At 34.1% G+C, this 16,948-nt stretch overlaps 1 protein-coding gene across 1 annotated transcript in view; it reads left to right on the top strand.

The window, feature by feature from the left end:
- SCAPER (S-phase cyclin A associated protein in the ER) overlaps positions 1-15,209 on the top strand; it is a gene marked incomplete at its 3' end in the record, with an annotated part of 213,744 nt that extends 198,535 nt beyond the window's left edge. The window contains exon 21 of the mRNA XM_024761693.1: positions 15,073-15,209. Within this exon, the coding sequence (XP_024617461.1) occupies positions 15,073-15,209 (137 nt within the window). The remainder of the gene's footprint in view (positions 1-15,072) is intronic.
- Positions 15,210-16,948: the final 1,739 nt, after the last annotated feature.

Raw genomic sequence — 16,948 nt, 5'->3', positions numbered from 1 at the left:
CAAGATAGTGAACATAATTGTCACCTCAAAAAGTTTCATCATCTGCTATATCCTTGCTGGTTTTCTGCCTACTTTTGTTCTATCAATTTTTGAGAGAGGGATATGGAAATCTTTTATTTTAACTGTTAGTTTTTCTATTTCTTTTGGCAATTCAACCAGTTTTTGCTTCATGTTGTTCAAAGCCTTGTTATTAGATTCATAAATGCTAATCATTGTTATGTCCTCTTGACTAATTGACCCCTTTTTATTGTCAAATGACCTTCTTTATTCCTAATAATATTCTTTGCTATGTTGTCTAATATTAACATAACCACTCCAGCTTTCTTTTATCTAGTGTTAGAGTGGTATATCCTTTTTTATCCTTTTATTTTTAACCTATGTATTTATTTTTTCGCATGCATCCTTTTCTTAAACATTTAAAGGTCAATAGACTTAAAGGGAATGTTTATTCTGGTACTGTTGACTATGATGTGAAGCTGCTAACTCTCTCAAGCCCTTGTCACCCAGGGCTTGTGAAAGCCACTCACAAATGGGGAGTTCCAGCTCTGTCTATGAGCATTATTGTCTCTTTGATTCTGTATTGAAAGGGTGATGTTATTTGTGATCTATGGTAATATTGTTACTGGGATATTATTGAAACGATTTCTGAGGATGAAGTCTGATACTAATCTAAGTTGCTATATTTGAAATCTGAGAATTCTGCAAAGATATTTTTCATTATAAGCCGTGGTTCAATACTACTGAACCATTCCCTGTTGTAGTATTGAGCTCAGACCTCTTTCCATCTTCACAGCATGATAAATTATAAGCTTGTTGAACTCTGGGCTTTTCTTTGAGTCATCTGTTAAACCTCAGATTAGATCAGAAAGGAATATCAGTATCTGAAAAAGAAGTCTTTACCTCATTTATCATCTCCACCAATCAGAAAACTGATGGAGTATTTGTAATTGTCACTGAGTGGCAGGGGGACAGATGGTGGACTATCATTCTATCAGAAGATGGCCTTTTCTCTTTTACATGGTGTCTGTTTCACAGTATTTCATTAGCTTCATTTTTCTCATCCGTCACTTCAAACAATATAATACATAGATTGTAGTAGATAAGAACATAAGTGTATCCTATACCTGTAGACAGGGACCTTGGCAGAGTTGAATCTTTTGTATAATTAAAATAGCCTATCGAGTTTTAAAAATTGTCATTGTCACATGTGTTTAATTTTTCAAAATGATGCTGTCACAAAGGGCATTATTTTGATAAAAGGCATTACATTTCAGATTTTCTTAAATTTACTGTTTGACTAAATTTAAAATTTTATTTAAATATAATGGAACTCTCAAATTTTTTTTTTTAAGCATTTCTTCAGCACCTGCTTGTGCACTCTGCACTAGTCCAGGGACCAGGGAAATACAGATAAATAATGTCACTTGAGCCTATCTCTTAATTTTATGCTATCTCTGATAAATTTCATAGTTTCATGAATCTCTAAACACTCATTTGAATATAAATGAACTAGTTTATGTATATGGTGTTTTCACTTCTGAATAGTGCTTGGATGATAATAGTCTGTAGATATGGCTAATGCCATCCAAACAATCAGTAATTACAAATCAGCTTTACTGGGGGATAATCTGCTGGAATAGTTTTATGAAAGAGTGATATCAGTCAAAATAATAGTTTAGATTCTTTTGGTCTTATTCTGAGTAAAACTCTGACTCTTTGACTTAAGCTGTTAGCATAAGCCCTTGGCACTTAGTATTGAATTAAATGTTAATAAGTTAAATGTTAATGAGCTAACCTGTTACTTATTATTTTCAATATACTATGTCTGTGAGGTCAGTATTCAAAATATGTGGTAAAGTACTGTCTAAAAATGCCATGTTGTTTGTGGTTGAGTATTTCTTTATTTATTCCCTTCTTTCATCTGCTTCTTCCTCTTTTTCTCCTGATTTTCCTTCTTCTTCCCTTCCCAAACACCTTCATCTCTCCACTCTTCCACCTCTTCTTCACCCCTCACTTTTCTTACCATCATCATCCAGAGAAACAAGAAAAACAAGTTCCAACCCTCCAGGCCTTCTCACCCTTTCCCAGTTTTTGTAGAAGACAGTGAGAAAATATTGTAAAATGCCTCCTATTTATCTTACTTCTTGTTGTGCCAGGCAGGCTTCAAAGAGCAGAATGCCTCATAATATTTTTAAGAATTTAAGAGAAAACATTATTTGGTTCTGGAGTTGATTCATATCATTGGATTTTAGATTACAAAGTTTAGAAAGTAAAGGATGAGGTTGAGAGAAAAATGTTGTTTTCCAAGCAAAATGTGAAAACCCTTGCATTAATTTCTCATCTGTTTAGATTAGTAACTTGGCATCCACCCTGCTCTTGAAAGTAAACTTTTGGCTCTAGAGGAATATGCCTCTTGAACATGACGTTTGATTTTCAAGTAAACATACATTTGTATTACTGTAATGAAATTCTGGTCCTTTTTATTCAAAGAAGACATATTTAAACGCTTTTTGATCAAAGAAGAATAACATCCTTAAAAATTCTCAGTTCTGTATTATAATATTTTTAAATAATGGGAAGCAAATTATTTTCTTTGATGTAGCACAGTTTTTGAAATGTATTTATTGTGTGGTAACCCTTGAGAGACCTATAATAATTATAGTTTAATAAAATCCTATATTGTATCATTTATATTTTCCTGCTAATCAACTATTATTAGAACTTTGACATTCTTTCCCAAAGATCATGAACCTATCTATGGCTTAATTTTTTCCTGTCTCTTAAAAAAAATAAAGAACTATGAGAACCTTTAGGAAGAGTCTGATAGAATATCGAGGTCATAAACTTCAATATGAATTATTTCGTTGAATATAGTAAATTATGTTAGAAAGGCCAGGGTTTGGTCTAGTATGCTGTAAAAGGTAATTAAAAGAATAAGGGTATAAACTTTGATGAGATCATCTGTATAGGTATTCGTTTCCTTATATGTTGTACTGGTATTTCTTATTGCAGCAATGTTGTTTTTATATAAAAAGTCACAACTGTGACTTTAAAACTAGACTTAAATTTGTCTGTGTGTATATGTGTACACAGTGAGCCATCATTAATTAGCTTTTGGGCTTGATACATTCATTTCCAGAATGTTAGAAAATGGGGGACTTTACAATTTACTGTCTAATCCCTTTTCTTTTTTTCCTACTGAGGAAACTGAGGCCCAGAGAAGTCACTTAGCCATGAGTTGTAGAATTTATCCTGGTATAGCTATCTTGACTCACAGTTCAGTGCTGTTTCGACTGCATTGATTTGCTTTTCTATTCCTAAGGAAAAACAGTCTCCCCTCTTAATGGATATTTAGAATTAACAGTGTCAAATACTGAGAATAGCCAATGAAGACTCATTTCTGACTTGTTAGTAGCAGATAAGTACTTGCACTGAGGATTGTATTGTATACAGTAGGAGCTGTATTTTTTAAGTTTTTATAGGAAAGAAGGAGATCCAGGGGCCTTTGGATGATTTTTGGTCCTGATTGATTCATATTTTGGAAATGAGTCGTAGATACTGTGTCTCAAAGAGTATACTTTGCTTTTCCTCGTGCCTGTTCCATAATAATTAGGATTGTGGATAGATACAGAAAGATGAGTGTATTTTTACGTAGTTATACTTATTCTTCTGCAGCACAAGTGAGCCTATAGCAACTGTAACCTAATACAAACCAATCTTCTTTTCTTTAAATAGCTTGCCTTTTCCTTGCATTTCCTTATTAGCATTAATTTCACAATAATTAAAATATTAATATATATCAATTGTGGAAAATTTGAGAAAAATATAGTTTGCCTGCTGTTAACATTTTGATCTAATTTTCAGCTCTTTACATATGAATATATGAATCTTACACACTTATTTATATATAAGCTGCATTGCAAGGATTGAATCCTGAATTTTTTTTATTTTTAAGAATATAAGCTATGTGGTTTAATTGTATACATTGGTCTTAAGATTTTTGGTCTTATTACTTGCATATGTGATCTGTTTCACACTCTTTAAAACAGAAAATCATTGAGTAGCAATCAGATTTCAAAAAGTCTTCCAAGTACAGCCAGACATTGTCTACGTGATACACTACATATGACAACATAGAATGTACAATTATATTAACACAGACTTCTTTTCCAAGGGGTCAGTATTTTCAAACATCTAATAGGTCTCACGCACAAGGTAATGGAAACAGCAATATCGGTGTCTCTCAATCACATTAAGTTCATCAGACGTATTAAAAGGGTAGCCATTTTTAATTGAGAATTTTTATATATATGCTTTTTTAACATTTTTTTCTACATTATCTCTGTTTTAGATAAATACAGAGCTTAGGAAATAATACTTAAATGAGAACACCTTGGACAAATCCTCAGGCTCTATCCTACAAGCGTTCCATTCAGGAAGATCTCAGTACTTCTCCACTTTCTTGTAAAAATTTACAAACTGATTCATAACCAGACCATTTTGGAAAAAGAAGAACAAAGTTGGAGATGTTATGCTACCTGATTATAAGGCTTATTATAAAAGTTATATCAATCAAGATGGTGTAGTATTAGTATCTAGATTGGAAAATAGACAAGTGGAACAGAATACAATTTACAAGCTGATTCATAACCAAAACAACTTTGGAAAAAGAACAAAGTTGGAGATTTTATGCTACCTGATTATAAGGCTTATTATAAAAGTTATAGCAATCAGAATGGTGTAGTATTAGTATCTAGATTGGAAAATAGACAAGTGGAACAGAGTAGATAAATGGATCTACACCTGCATATTTAAATAACTGATTTTTTCTTTTTGTACAGCAGGTTCTTATTAGTCATCAATTTTATACACATCAATGTATACAAGTCAATCCCAATCGCCCAATTCAGCACACCACCATCCCCACCCCACCGCTTTCCCAGCTTGTTGTCCATACGTTTGTTCTCTACATCTGTGTCTCAATTTCTGCCCTGCAAACCAGTTCATCTGCACCATTTTTCTAGGTTCCACATAAATGCATTAATATACGATATTTGTTTTTCTTTTTCTGACTTACTTCACTCTGTATGACAGTCTCTAGATCCATCCACGTCTCAACAAATGATCCAATTTCGTTCCTTTTTATGGCTGAGTAATATTCCGTTGTATATATGTACCACATCTTCTTTATCCATTCATCTGTCGATGGGCATTTAAGTTGCTTCCATGACCTGGCTATTGTAAATAGTGCTGCAATGAACATTGGGGTGCATGTATCTTTTTGAATTATGGTTTTCTCTTGGTATATGCCCAGTAGTGGGATTACTGGATCATATGGTAATTCTATTTTTAGTTCTTTAAGGAACCTCCATACTGATCTCCATAGTGGCTGTATCAATTAACATTGCCACCAACAGTGCAAGAGGGTTCCCTTTTCTCCACACCCTCTCCGGCATTTGTTGTTTGTAGATTTTCTGATGATGCCCATTCTAACTGGTGTGAGGTGATACCTCATTGTAGTTTTGATTTGCATTTCTCTAATAATTAGTAATGTTGAGCTGCTTTTCATGTGCTTCTTGGCCATCTGTATGCCTTCTTTGGAGAAATATCTATTTAGGTATTCTGCCCATTTTTGGATTGGGTTGTTTGTTTCTTTATTATTGAGCTGCATGAGCTATTTATATATTTTGGAGATTAATCCTTTGTCCGTTGATTCGTTTGCAAATATTTTCTCCCATTCTGAGGGTTGTCTTTTCATCTTGTTTATGGTTTCCTTTGCTGTGCAAAAGCTTTGAAGTTTCATTAGGTCCCATTTGTTTATTTTTGTTTTTATTTCCATTACTCTAGGAGGTGGATCAAAAAAGCTCTTGCTGTGATTTATGTCAGAGTGTTCTCCCTATGTTTTCCTCTAAGAGTTTTATAGTGTCCAGTATTATATTTATGTCTCTAATCCATTTTGAGTTTATTTTTGTGTATGGTGTTAGGGAGTGTTCTGATTTCATTCTTTTACCTGTAGCTGTCCAGTTTTCCCAGCACCACTTATTGAAGAGACTGTCTTTTCTCCATTGTATATCCTTGCCTCCTTTGTCATAGATTAGTTGACCATAGGTGTGTGGGTTTACCTCTGGGCTTTCTATCTTGTTCCATTGATCTATGTTTCTGTTTTTGTGCCAGTACCATATTGTCTTGATTACTGTAGCTTTGTAGTATAGTCTGAAGTCAGGGAGCCTGATTCCTCCAGCTCTGTTTTTTTCCCTCAAGACCGCTTTGGCTATTCAGGGTCTTTTGTGTCTCCATACAAATTTTAAGATTTTTTGTTCTGTAAAAAATGACATTGGTAATTTGATAGGGATTGCATTGAATCTGTAGATTGCTTTGGGTAGTATAGTCATTTTCACAATGTTGATTCTTCCAATCCAAGAACATTGTCTATCTCTCCATCTGTTGGTATCATCTTTAATTTTTTTCTTCAGTGTCTTATAGTTTTCTGCATACAGGTCTTTTGTCTCCCTAGGTAGGTTTATTCCTAGGTATTTTATTCTTTTTGTTGCAGTGGTAAATGGGAGTGTTTCCTTAATTTCTCTTTCAGATTTTTCATCATTAGTGTATAGGAATGCAAGAGACTTCTGTGCATTTATTTTGTATCCTGCAACTTTACCAAATTCATTGATTAGCTGTAGTTGTTTTCTGGTGGCATTTTTAGGATTCTCTCTGTATAGTATCATGTCATCTGCAGGCAGTGACGGTTTTACTTCTTCGTTTCCAATTTGGATTCCTTTTATTTCTTTTTCTTCTCTGATTGCTGTGGCTAGGACTTCCAAAACTATGTTGAATAATAGTGGCAAGAGTGGACATCCTTGTCTTGTTCCTGACTTTAGAGGAAATGCTTTCAGTTTTTCACCATTGAGAATGATGTTTGCTGTGGGTTTGTCGTATATGGCCTTTATTATGTTGAAGTAGGTTCCCTCTGTGCCCACGTTCTGGAGAGTTTTTAATCACAAATTGGTGTTGAATTTTGTCAAAATCTTTTTCTGCATCTATTGAGATGATCATATCGTTTTTATTCTTCAATGTGTTAATATGGTGTATCACATTGATTGATTTGCGTATATTGAAGAATTCTTGCATCCCTGGGATAAATCCCACTTGGTCATGGTGTATGATCCTTTTAATGTGTTGTTGGATTCTGTTTGCTAGTATTTTGTTGAGGATTTTTGCATCTACTGAATTTTTATTTACCATTATACAATGAATGTTTTTAATATCATTACTGTTGTTTGAAACTGATCAAATCTGTATAGGATCATATTAATTCATGTACCATAATTTATGTAATCAATTCCCTACTGCTGATATTTTGTTGTAGCTCTCACTGCAGTGTGAATATATTTATAGAGTAGTATTGTTACAGAAGTAAATTACTTACAGTTTCTTTGTTTTTTTAACTGAACATTTATTAATTATTAAGTAGACTGGGCTGTTGTGAAACTATTTGGTTGTTCATATAGAATGGAGGCGGGAATATCAATCTCTGAAAACCTCTATTTTTGGATAGCCAGAACTATAGAAAACTTGAAGCAAGCAACATTTCAGGTAAAAGGAGATGAGACTGCTGTATTTTTCTTACCTTAGGCAGTTCTTTGGGGTTTTAAGAAAGAATGTCATTAAGGATTATTTTCTGCAGGATATTGTCTCCTTCTGTCCTTACAATAGATTTCAAACTTGGAGTACACACTTTTAGCACTTGAATAGTGCACAAACATGTAAATTTCATTTTAAGTCCAGTTCTTAGATGCTTGAGAGATAGGAATATTGTGATTTCAGTTACTCCTTTTGGAAAGACAAACATAGAATTTTAAGATGCATGTGTACAAATTATTTCTTGTTACAAGATTTTCTAAACTGATTATTGTGGAGAATTTAAAACATTTATAGTAGTAGTCAGAATAATACGACAAGCCTCCTGTAATCATCACTCAGCTGTAACAATGATAAACTTATCCTGTCTTATTGACGTTCCATTCACTTTCCACAAATACTCTTTTGAAGTCAATTCCAGATTTCATCTCATAAGAGCTATTTTAAAATGATTTACCTTCTACTTATACATGCTTATTATAAATGAAAGAATTAAAAATCTATCACAATCATCTAGTGACAACTTTTAGTACTTTTCCACCTTTTTTTTTTAATAGGTCTTTATTGGAGTATAATTGCTTCACAATACTGTGTTAATTTCTGTTGCACAACAGAGCAAATCAGCCATATACATACACATGTCCCCACATCCCCTCCCTCTTGAGCCTCCCTCCCATTGCCTTATTTTCTTATAGTCATTCTATGCACATACGTATACACATATAAAAATGCAAAGATATATATAATTATTATAAAATTTTGTACATAATTGCATTAATTAGGGAAAAGACTAATCTGCTGTAATAGTGACAAAAATACAGTGATTTTAAGAACATAGAAGTTTATTTCTCACAATAAAGTCCTGAGGTAAGCAATCCCAAGTGGTCAGTCCTGAGGTAAGCAGTCCCAAGGCTTTATGCCATGTTGTTTTTCAGAGATCCATCTTCTGTCTCTATTATCCCCTAAGATATGCCCTCCCCTTCAGAGTCAGAGCTGTGTTATAGGCCCTTCTGTGTTCCAGTTTGCAGAAGGGGAAGAAAGTGAATGGTCTTCAAACACTGAACATGCATTCATAGACCATTGATGAGAATTCAGTCACATGGCTACCACTAGCTATAAGAGGGACTGGGAAATTCAGTTCCTAGCTGAAGAATTGTGTGACTTGCTAAAGCTTTGTTACTGTGCAGCCTGCTGCAATGCAGTATGTTCCTCTGTAGTCTCTATTGCCTGCTCATGGGCAGGCGGATATAGAGGCTTGATCAAGCTAAGGTTTAACCCATTTGGAAAAACTGTATTTGGTGCTGAGTTCTTTCATCAGGATGAACTTAATGTCTGATTGTCTTTCTTTTTGTGATGTTGACATATTAGCTGTTGATGCTCTTGGGTTTTGATTAATGGATACTTAAATCCATTAATTCATGGATATGGGGATATTCTAATTATACATTTCATTTGCATTTATTATTTGGAATACATTTATAAGGAGATGCTTTCCCTCATCTACTATTTGGTTATCAAGTGGCAGGTTAAAATTTTGATTGTTTACCTGTTTTCAGTATAATGAGTTGGTTTCCTATTATCCTTCAACTGTGTCCACAATTAGTTTTTAAAATGTATATATCATTATAAACTCTGTAATTAAACACTTTTGATGGGTTTCAGTCATTGGAAAATTTCCTTTTTTTAAAGCTCAAATTATGCTATCTTTTGGTCAGTGGGAGCCTCTTAAAGTTTGCTCTCAAGTTCTTTTGACATGAGCCTAGTTGAATTTGTTAGTTACCTTGCTACTTGGTATGGCAAGACATTTAGTTTATGATTAACTATTTCATTAAGAAGCCCTAATTACTTTTACTGAGAAAGGGTATTTTAAGAGCAGAAGAAGGGATGGTCATTGCTACTGGGTGGATCACTGTGAACAGAATTACAGAATAAAGAAATAAAATGTATGTGATATGTGTGTGAGTATGTTACATACAAGTTCATATATGTGTGTGCATATATGTTTATTATTTATTAAATGACGATGGACTCATGAACTCTTACAATTCAAATTCAGGACTACATGGGTTTTATTTAACCTTCTCCATATTGTATCTGTATCTCTTTTCTTCCATACCAAGCATTCAGGATATAAAGGACACAGGGAATGATAGAATTATAATACCCATAATCTCCTTTACTTCATCCCACATTACACACACAGCAGTCTTAGAATGACATTACTAATAATCCTACCACCAATGTTAATTACTGAGAACAGTTTAAAATTCTTTTCATGTTTTCCCCATTCTCCTCATCTTTTTTTATTAGTAATTCTGTGAAAAGCCTGACATATAGCCATTATATAACTATATTTCTTTAACTTTTAATCACTAGTGTAGTCTTAGTTCTGTAAGTGTACGTGTAATGTTTACCACGAGTCTTATGTCTGCGTCTCTCTAGTCTTGGTTTTCTGAGGCTTGTTCTGTAGTAGATTCTTCAGGAACGTCTTATGAGAATAATATTCTCTGAGGTTTTTTTAAATGTTGATAACAGTTTATCTGTGCTTTTCATACTTGAAAGTTGGTTTTGCTGGATATAAAATCCTTAGCTCACATTTCTTTCTTTAAAAAATACTAAATACATTACAGTAGTCCCCTCTCATCCTTGGAGGATATGTTCCAAGACCCTAGTGGATGCCTAAAACCATGGATAGTACCAAATACTATATATACAGTTAATCCTTGAACAACACGGGTTTGAGCTATGCGAGTCCACTTATATATGGATTATTTTCAATAAAATGATCTGTGGTTGGTTGAATCTGCGAACATGGAAGGCCAACTGTAAGATTACATGCAGATTTTTGACTGTGTGGGAATTAGCATCACTAACCCCCATATTTTTCAAGGGTCAGCTGTATTGTTTTTTTCTAGACATAAATACCTGTGATAAAGTTTAATTTATAAATTAGGCAAGTAAGAGAATATCTGAATTGCCAGTATCACTACTCCTGTGCTTTGGGACCATTATTAAGTAAAATAGTGTTACTTAAAAACAAGCACTGCCGTACCACAATCCATCTGATAACCTAGATGGCTACTAAGTGACTAACGGGTAGGTGCAGCATGGAAACACTGGACAAAGGAAGATTTACATCCAGGCCATGTAGCAGATTGGTGTGAGACTTCATCACACTACTCAGAACAATACACAATTTTAAAAAAAAAAAAAAAAAAAAAAAAAAAAAAAAAAAAAAAAAAAAAATATGTGTAATCTGTAACCCAGGAATTTCAGTTCTATGATTTGATCATAAAGGAATAATATACTCTGTGTTTAAAATTTTAACTATAGGAGTATTTATTGCCCTGGTATTTATTATATTGAATAAATAAAATAAATCCAAATATCTAACAAAAAAGCATTTAGTAAAATTAGGTGTACTGCTATAATCAGTAGATTATGTTCTAGAACAGTATTTAATGGTATGAATATATTTGCAATATTAAATTTAAAAAGCAGATTATAAAATATAAAAGGTATGCTCATTTTAATAAAAATATATATGAATAAAAATGTCTGGATGATATACTCAAATAATTATTTTTAGGTGTTAAGATTATAGGAGATTTTTATTTCTTAGTTTTATTCATATTTTCTATAATTAACATGTTGATTTTATATTAAGAAAAAAGTTAAACAAAAATATATATTCTCATTTGTTTTTAGTTTTGAGGTTTTTAAAAAATTAACATAAATTTGAGGGCATGATGTGTGTTGTATGTGTGAATGTGTATGTTAATGTAATGTCTTTTTTTTTTTGATGCAATTTTTTTGTTCTGGATAGAATCCAAATTTTTCTATATAATGTCTGCATTTTCATAATAAGGATCCTATTAATACTTAATGGATTCTATTAGATATGTAAATAACATTTATGTACAACTGAAAATAGTATAATTGAACTTTTCACAAAATTGAAGATGTCATTTGGAAGATTTCCTTTCCTTAACGCAGTGATAGAAATTAGATGTCAGAGACTCAGCCCACATGAGCAGTGTAGCGGGAGGGAATGTGGAGTAGTAAAAAAGGTTGGTCTTGTGAAGTCAGCCAGTTGTGGTTTTGAACTTGAGTTTTGTGATCATGGACATAATATTGAACCTCTTTGAGCCTTTGTTAAATATCTGTAAAATGTAAACATATTGCCACCTGTTCTATGGGGTTGTGAAGATTTTAGGAAATAATGTATGCACTTTGGCCCTTTGCTGGTCACAGTAAGTATTTAATAAATGATTAAATAAAGAAAATAATTGCTTCTGCATTTGAGAGAATATTTTCTGCCTTTGGTTGTGGTGTTTCTGTTTTGCTTTTTTGGTAGGTTTATGAATTGAAAAGTTTCTTTTTATCAGTTGTACAACACAGTGATTCAATATTTACATAGATTATACTCCACTTACAGTTATATATTATATAACATATATATTTATATCCCCTGTGCTGTACACTACATCCTTTTATTTATTTCATAACTAGTAGCTTGTACCTCTTAATCCCCTTCCATTGTCTTGTCCCTCCCCATCCCTCGCCCCAGTGGTAACCACTAGTTTGTTCTCTGTGACTGTGAGTCTGTTTCTGTTTTGTTATATCCATTTGTTTTATTTTTTGGATTCCACATACAAGAGAGAACATAAAAGATTTGTCTTTCTCTGACTTCACTAAGCATAAAATTTTCATAATGAGCACAACTCTATGACTCAAACTCATTTTCCAGCCATATATGTAAGGTACTAGTCAAGAATACAGACTCCATAACCATACTGTCTGGGTTTAAACTTAGGCTCTAGCACTACTACCTCCAAAGCTGCTTAGTCATGATCTTGACCTTTTAACTTCAGAAAAGTTATTTGATTATGTGTTTGTTTCCTCATAGTTAAGATGGGAATAACAACAATATATACCTTTTAGTATAAAGGACTAAATGATCGTATGTAAAGTACTTACCTCAATATATGTTGTAGAATAAACCCTCATAAATACTATTTTTGTCTTTTTTTAATTGAGATATAATTGGCAGAACATTTGTGTTAGTTTTAGGTGTACAACATAATGTTTGATATATATAGTGTATGAAATGTAAACTTACTTACCATATAAGTTTAGTTAAAGTCTATCACCACACATAGTTAACATTTTTTTTTTCTTGTGATGAGAACTTTCAGGATCTATTCTCTTAGCAACTTTCAAATATACAATACAGTATTGTTAACTATAGTCACTATGTTGTACATTACATTCCCATGATTTATTTATCTTATAACTGGAAGTTTGTACATTTTGACCACCTTCATTCATTTGACCACAAATACTATTTTAGATCTTATTACCTCATGCTCTTCTCATCATTCATTTAACATTTACTTATTGAGTGCCTACCGTATGCCAGGCACAGTACCAGACACTGAAACATCACTGAGCAAAACGAAGTCAGTGCCCTCATGAAACTTATATTCTAGTGCAGGAGATTGCAAATGAATATTGATGTTAGGCACTAATATTAGACAAGTCCTATGAAGAAAAATAAACAAAATAAGAAGATGGCAAATAATAGAAGGTGTTACTTAAGATTGGGTGTTCATTTTACCTGAGACTATGCAAGTACTTGGAGAAGAATATTCTTGGCTAAGGAAACAAGAGTCCTGACGCAGTACCATTCCTGATGAATGTGGGGAACAACAGCATCCACTCCACTGTGGATAGAAAGGAGTGAACAAAGGAGAGAGTAGTGTAAGATGAGGTGAGAGAGGTTGATGATGTGGGGGCTTAGTAGGCCATGGTAAGGACTTTGGATTTGACCCTAAATGTGATGAGAACTCAAGATTTTGATAAGAGGAATGATATGATGTGATTTATATTTTTAAAAGTCGCTGATTTTGTAAAGGAAAGATTTGGAGATCATAGAAGCTGCAAGAACATTTAAGAGGCTATTGCGATAATATGGATGAGAGCTGATGATGCCTTAGACTAGGTGATGGTGGTGGGGAGAAGTGGTTGGATTGGGATTAATATGGGTATATTTGAAAGTAGAGCTGATAGGAGTTACTAGTGTATTAGATGTGAGCAATTGTACAAATAGTGGGACCATTTACTGAACACTCTAAGAGCAATTTATATTGGGAGCGTAAGAGTTTTGTTGTAGAATATTATTTTAGAAATGCTTATGGTGGAAATATTCTACTTAAGTGGAGATTTTCAGGAGACAGTTTGATATAGGAATGGAGTTCAGGGGAGAGGTCTGGACTAGGGATAAAAATTTGGGAATTGCCTGTGTGAATAATGTTTCAAGTCACTGCACTTGATGGATAAGTTTGAATAGAGAAGAGGGAGGATCTGAAGATAGGTCTGAGATGTTTAACATTTACCAGTCAAGAAGAGGAAAAGGATCTAGCAAGGAAAACGTAGAAGGTACAGCTGGAGTTAGGAGGACAATGTGATGTCTAGTGACCTAGTGAAGAAAGAGTGTCAGGGAGGAAGAAGTGATCTACAGTGCTAATGGTGTTGGAAATTTAAGGAGAGGGTCTAAAATAATTTCTAGGAAGGAGAATGTGGGTAGACTAAGGTTGCTTGATTGCCTGGCAATACTGGAGCCCATTTGAGGTGTAATGTCATAAATTTAAAGTTAGAGTAGTCAACATGGTTTGTAATTATAGCCATATTAATCTGCTCAGTTATGGGTACAGAGTAGGGAAGGAGTTGGATTTAGGGTTAGGATTTTTCCATGCAAGTATGAAAGAAGAACAGAGGGGCAAGCGAGTTGTGTACATGCAAGGGAGTGATTACAGTGATGAGCCGTAAAATCCAAGATGGCTAAGGAGGGCACTGGGGCCAACTTCTGCTGCCCGTAACCACCTTCCACTTTCTCATCTCTGCCTGTTTTCTGAGATGCCCTTTTCCTTTCTCCTTCCTGCTGCCTTTACCAACTACCAGCCCAAACAAATACACACATCCCCAATATCCATATGTTCAAATTCAATCAAGGGATAGCAGACGTGGTGCTTCCTTCTTAAAATCTTTGCTCTTTACCCTGAGTGAACAGTGATCTTGTTTCCCCTTTTGAGCTCCTATAGCACTCTTAACTCTCAAGCTTGGTATTATACATTTGTGTACATATTTTACCTCTCCTACTGCAGTGTAGGGTTGCAAGGCACAGGGATATGTCGCTGTATCCTTAGCATTTAGCGCAATTGATGTGCAGCAAAGGTTTGGTGAGTCAATGAAAATCTCAAGTAAAACAGTTTCTTCAGTTTTTCCCCAAGCAATTTTTGAAACCAGTATTTCATAGAGATTACTTTTACTTTCATCTATATATTCTTTCATACTCACTGTAGTCTGTATCAATGCTATGTTATTTCTTAATCATCATCATCATCACCATTATTTCATTTATTTATCTTGCAGGAGCACCTTTCCTTAAAGAAGTATATTATTGACATTGTGGTTGAAAGTGCAGCTCCACCAGAGCCTTTGAAAGATGGAGAAGAGCGGCAAAAAAACAAAAAAAAAGCCAAAAAGATAAAAGCCCGGATGAACTTCAGGTACTAAAAATATCCTTAAAAACAAAGAAAAACTCTTAGTGATGTATCTTTTTTAATGTAAATCCAAGGAAGACCCTGTCTCCCCGCCAAAAAAGTTTAAACTTGTTTGCTTCAAGAAAGCCTTGAAAATAACACTGATGAGCCTAATTTATAGCCACTTTCTTTGATTAAGAAAGAAAACTGCATATCGATCTGAAGCCCTTGCTTTTACCTGTTAAGAGCTCTTCTTATAATTGGATGCCAAAGCCCTGCCAAACTTGTGCCTCCTTCAGCATACAACAGTATGTTTAAGTATGTGTAAACCAAGCCTATTTTTCTTTCCAACTATTGATTTTTAAATGAAGTATCAAAGAAAATCAATAGCAATCAACAAATAGAAGTCTGCTGGCTGTAGTGTCAAATACCATGACTAGGTTTAATCAATTTGGTAGCCTGTCACAACAAGAAAAAGTTCAAGAAATATCTTGAGATGGAAAGTGAGTTGTCAGATCTGTAGTTTATCATCTGCCTCCAAAGTGATATCTGAGGATCAGACAGCTGTGTAGAATATCATTACCTCACAAGCTTTGAGCATCATCTGATGACTGATGAGTCTTGTTTGAGGACACAAATGTAGTTCCTCCTTAGAAGATAGTTCTTTGCTATTTGAAGGAAGGTAGTCTGAATGTGTTGTTATACCTTTATTCCCAAATGGTTTGAAAGATAGAGAAGCTTCACCCATGGGATTACAGAAATACAGGTCTAGAATAATGGTGAACAGGGGTTATCTCTCTATAGTTTCCAATTTCAGATTGTAATTTAAAAAGGTGTCGATTTCATCTTATAGCATCAGTGAAAACTTGAGAGTACTCATTCAGGCAAAGAATAGAAAAGGCTTTTTTGATTATATTTTTTGAAGTTCCTCCAAGTTTCTAAAAATAGTTTTGCAGTATATACTTCAGGGTATTACTGACCTTCATTTCTAGTTTGTGCTAAGAACTTGCTGAGGTCCTGAAATGCTGTAGAGTCCATTCTTTGGACCTCTCTTTTTTTTCCCTCTGTGTACACATTCCCTTGGCTAGTTGACCCAGTTCTGTGGCTTTAAATATTCTCCATTTGCTGATGACTACCAATTTTATATATCTTCAGTTTTACTCAAACTTAGTATGTCCAAACAACAAGCTCCTGCTTTCTTCTCTGCAACACCCCTCCCGAAAAAAAAACCCATTCTTGTCCCATAGTCTTCCCTATCGTAATGACCAGGTGCTCTGTTCTAGTTGTGTATGCCAAAACCCTTGAAGTTGTCCTTGACCTTTTTCTTTCTCCCACACTACTCATCCAATCTAACTGCAAATAATGTTAGCTTTGCTTTAAAATACATTCAGAATTTGACTGTCTTTCTCTAGCATTACTACTTCCTCCTTCAACCAAGCCTCCATCATATCTCACCTGGATTATTGCTGTACTCCTCTGACTAGTTTCTTTGTTTCTATCCTTGGCTCCTTACTGTCTATTCCAAACACGCTAGCCAAAGTGAACCTGTTAAAATGTCATCACGTCACTTCTCTTCTCAAAACCTCAGGGCTTTTAAACTTCAGTACTTCAGTTTTCCTCTTCCTGGATGGCTCTTCCTACTTTTATCTATAGGGCTTAGCTCCCTTACCTCCTTCAGGTCTTTGCTCAAATGTCACCTTTTCAGTGAGGTCCTTCAGGGAAGTATAGTATAGTTTTATATATATATATATATATATATATATATA

The sequence above is a fragment of the Neophocaena asiaeorientalis genome, unplaced genomic scaffold, assembly GCF_003031525.2.
Source record: "Neophocaena asiaeorientalis asiaeorientalis breed wild unplaced genomic scaffold, Neophocaena_asiaeorientalis_V1.1 scaffold54, whole genome shotgun sequence".
NCBI classification, from domain to species: domain Eukaryota; kingdom Metazoa; phylum Chordata; class Mammalia; order Artiodactyla; family Phocoenidae; genus Neophocaena; species Neophocaena asiaeorientalis.
This window is presented reverse-complemented; position numbering and strand designations above follow the sequence as displayed.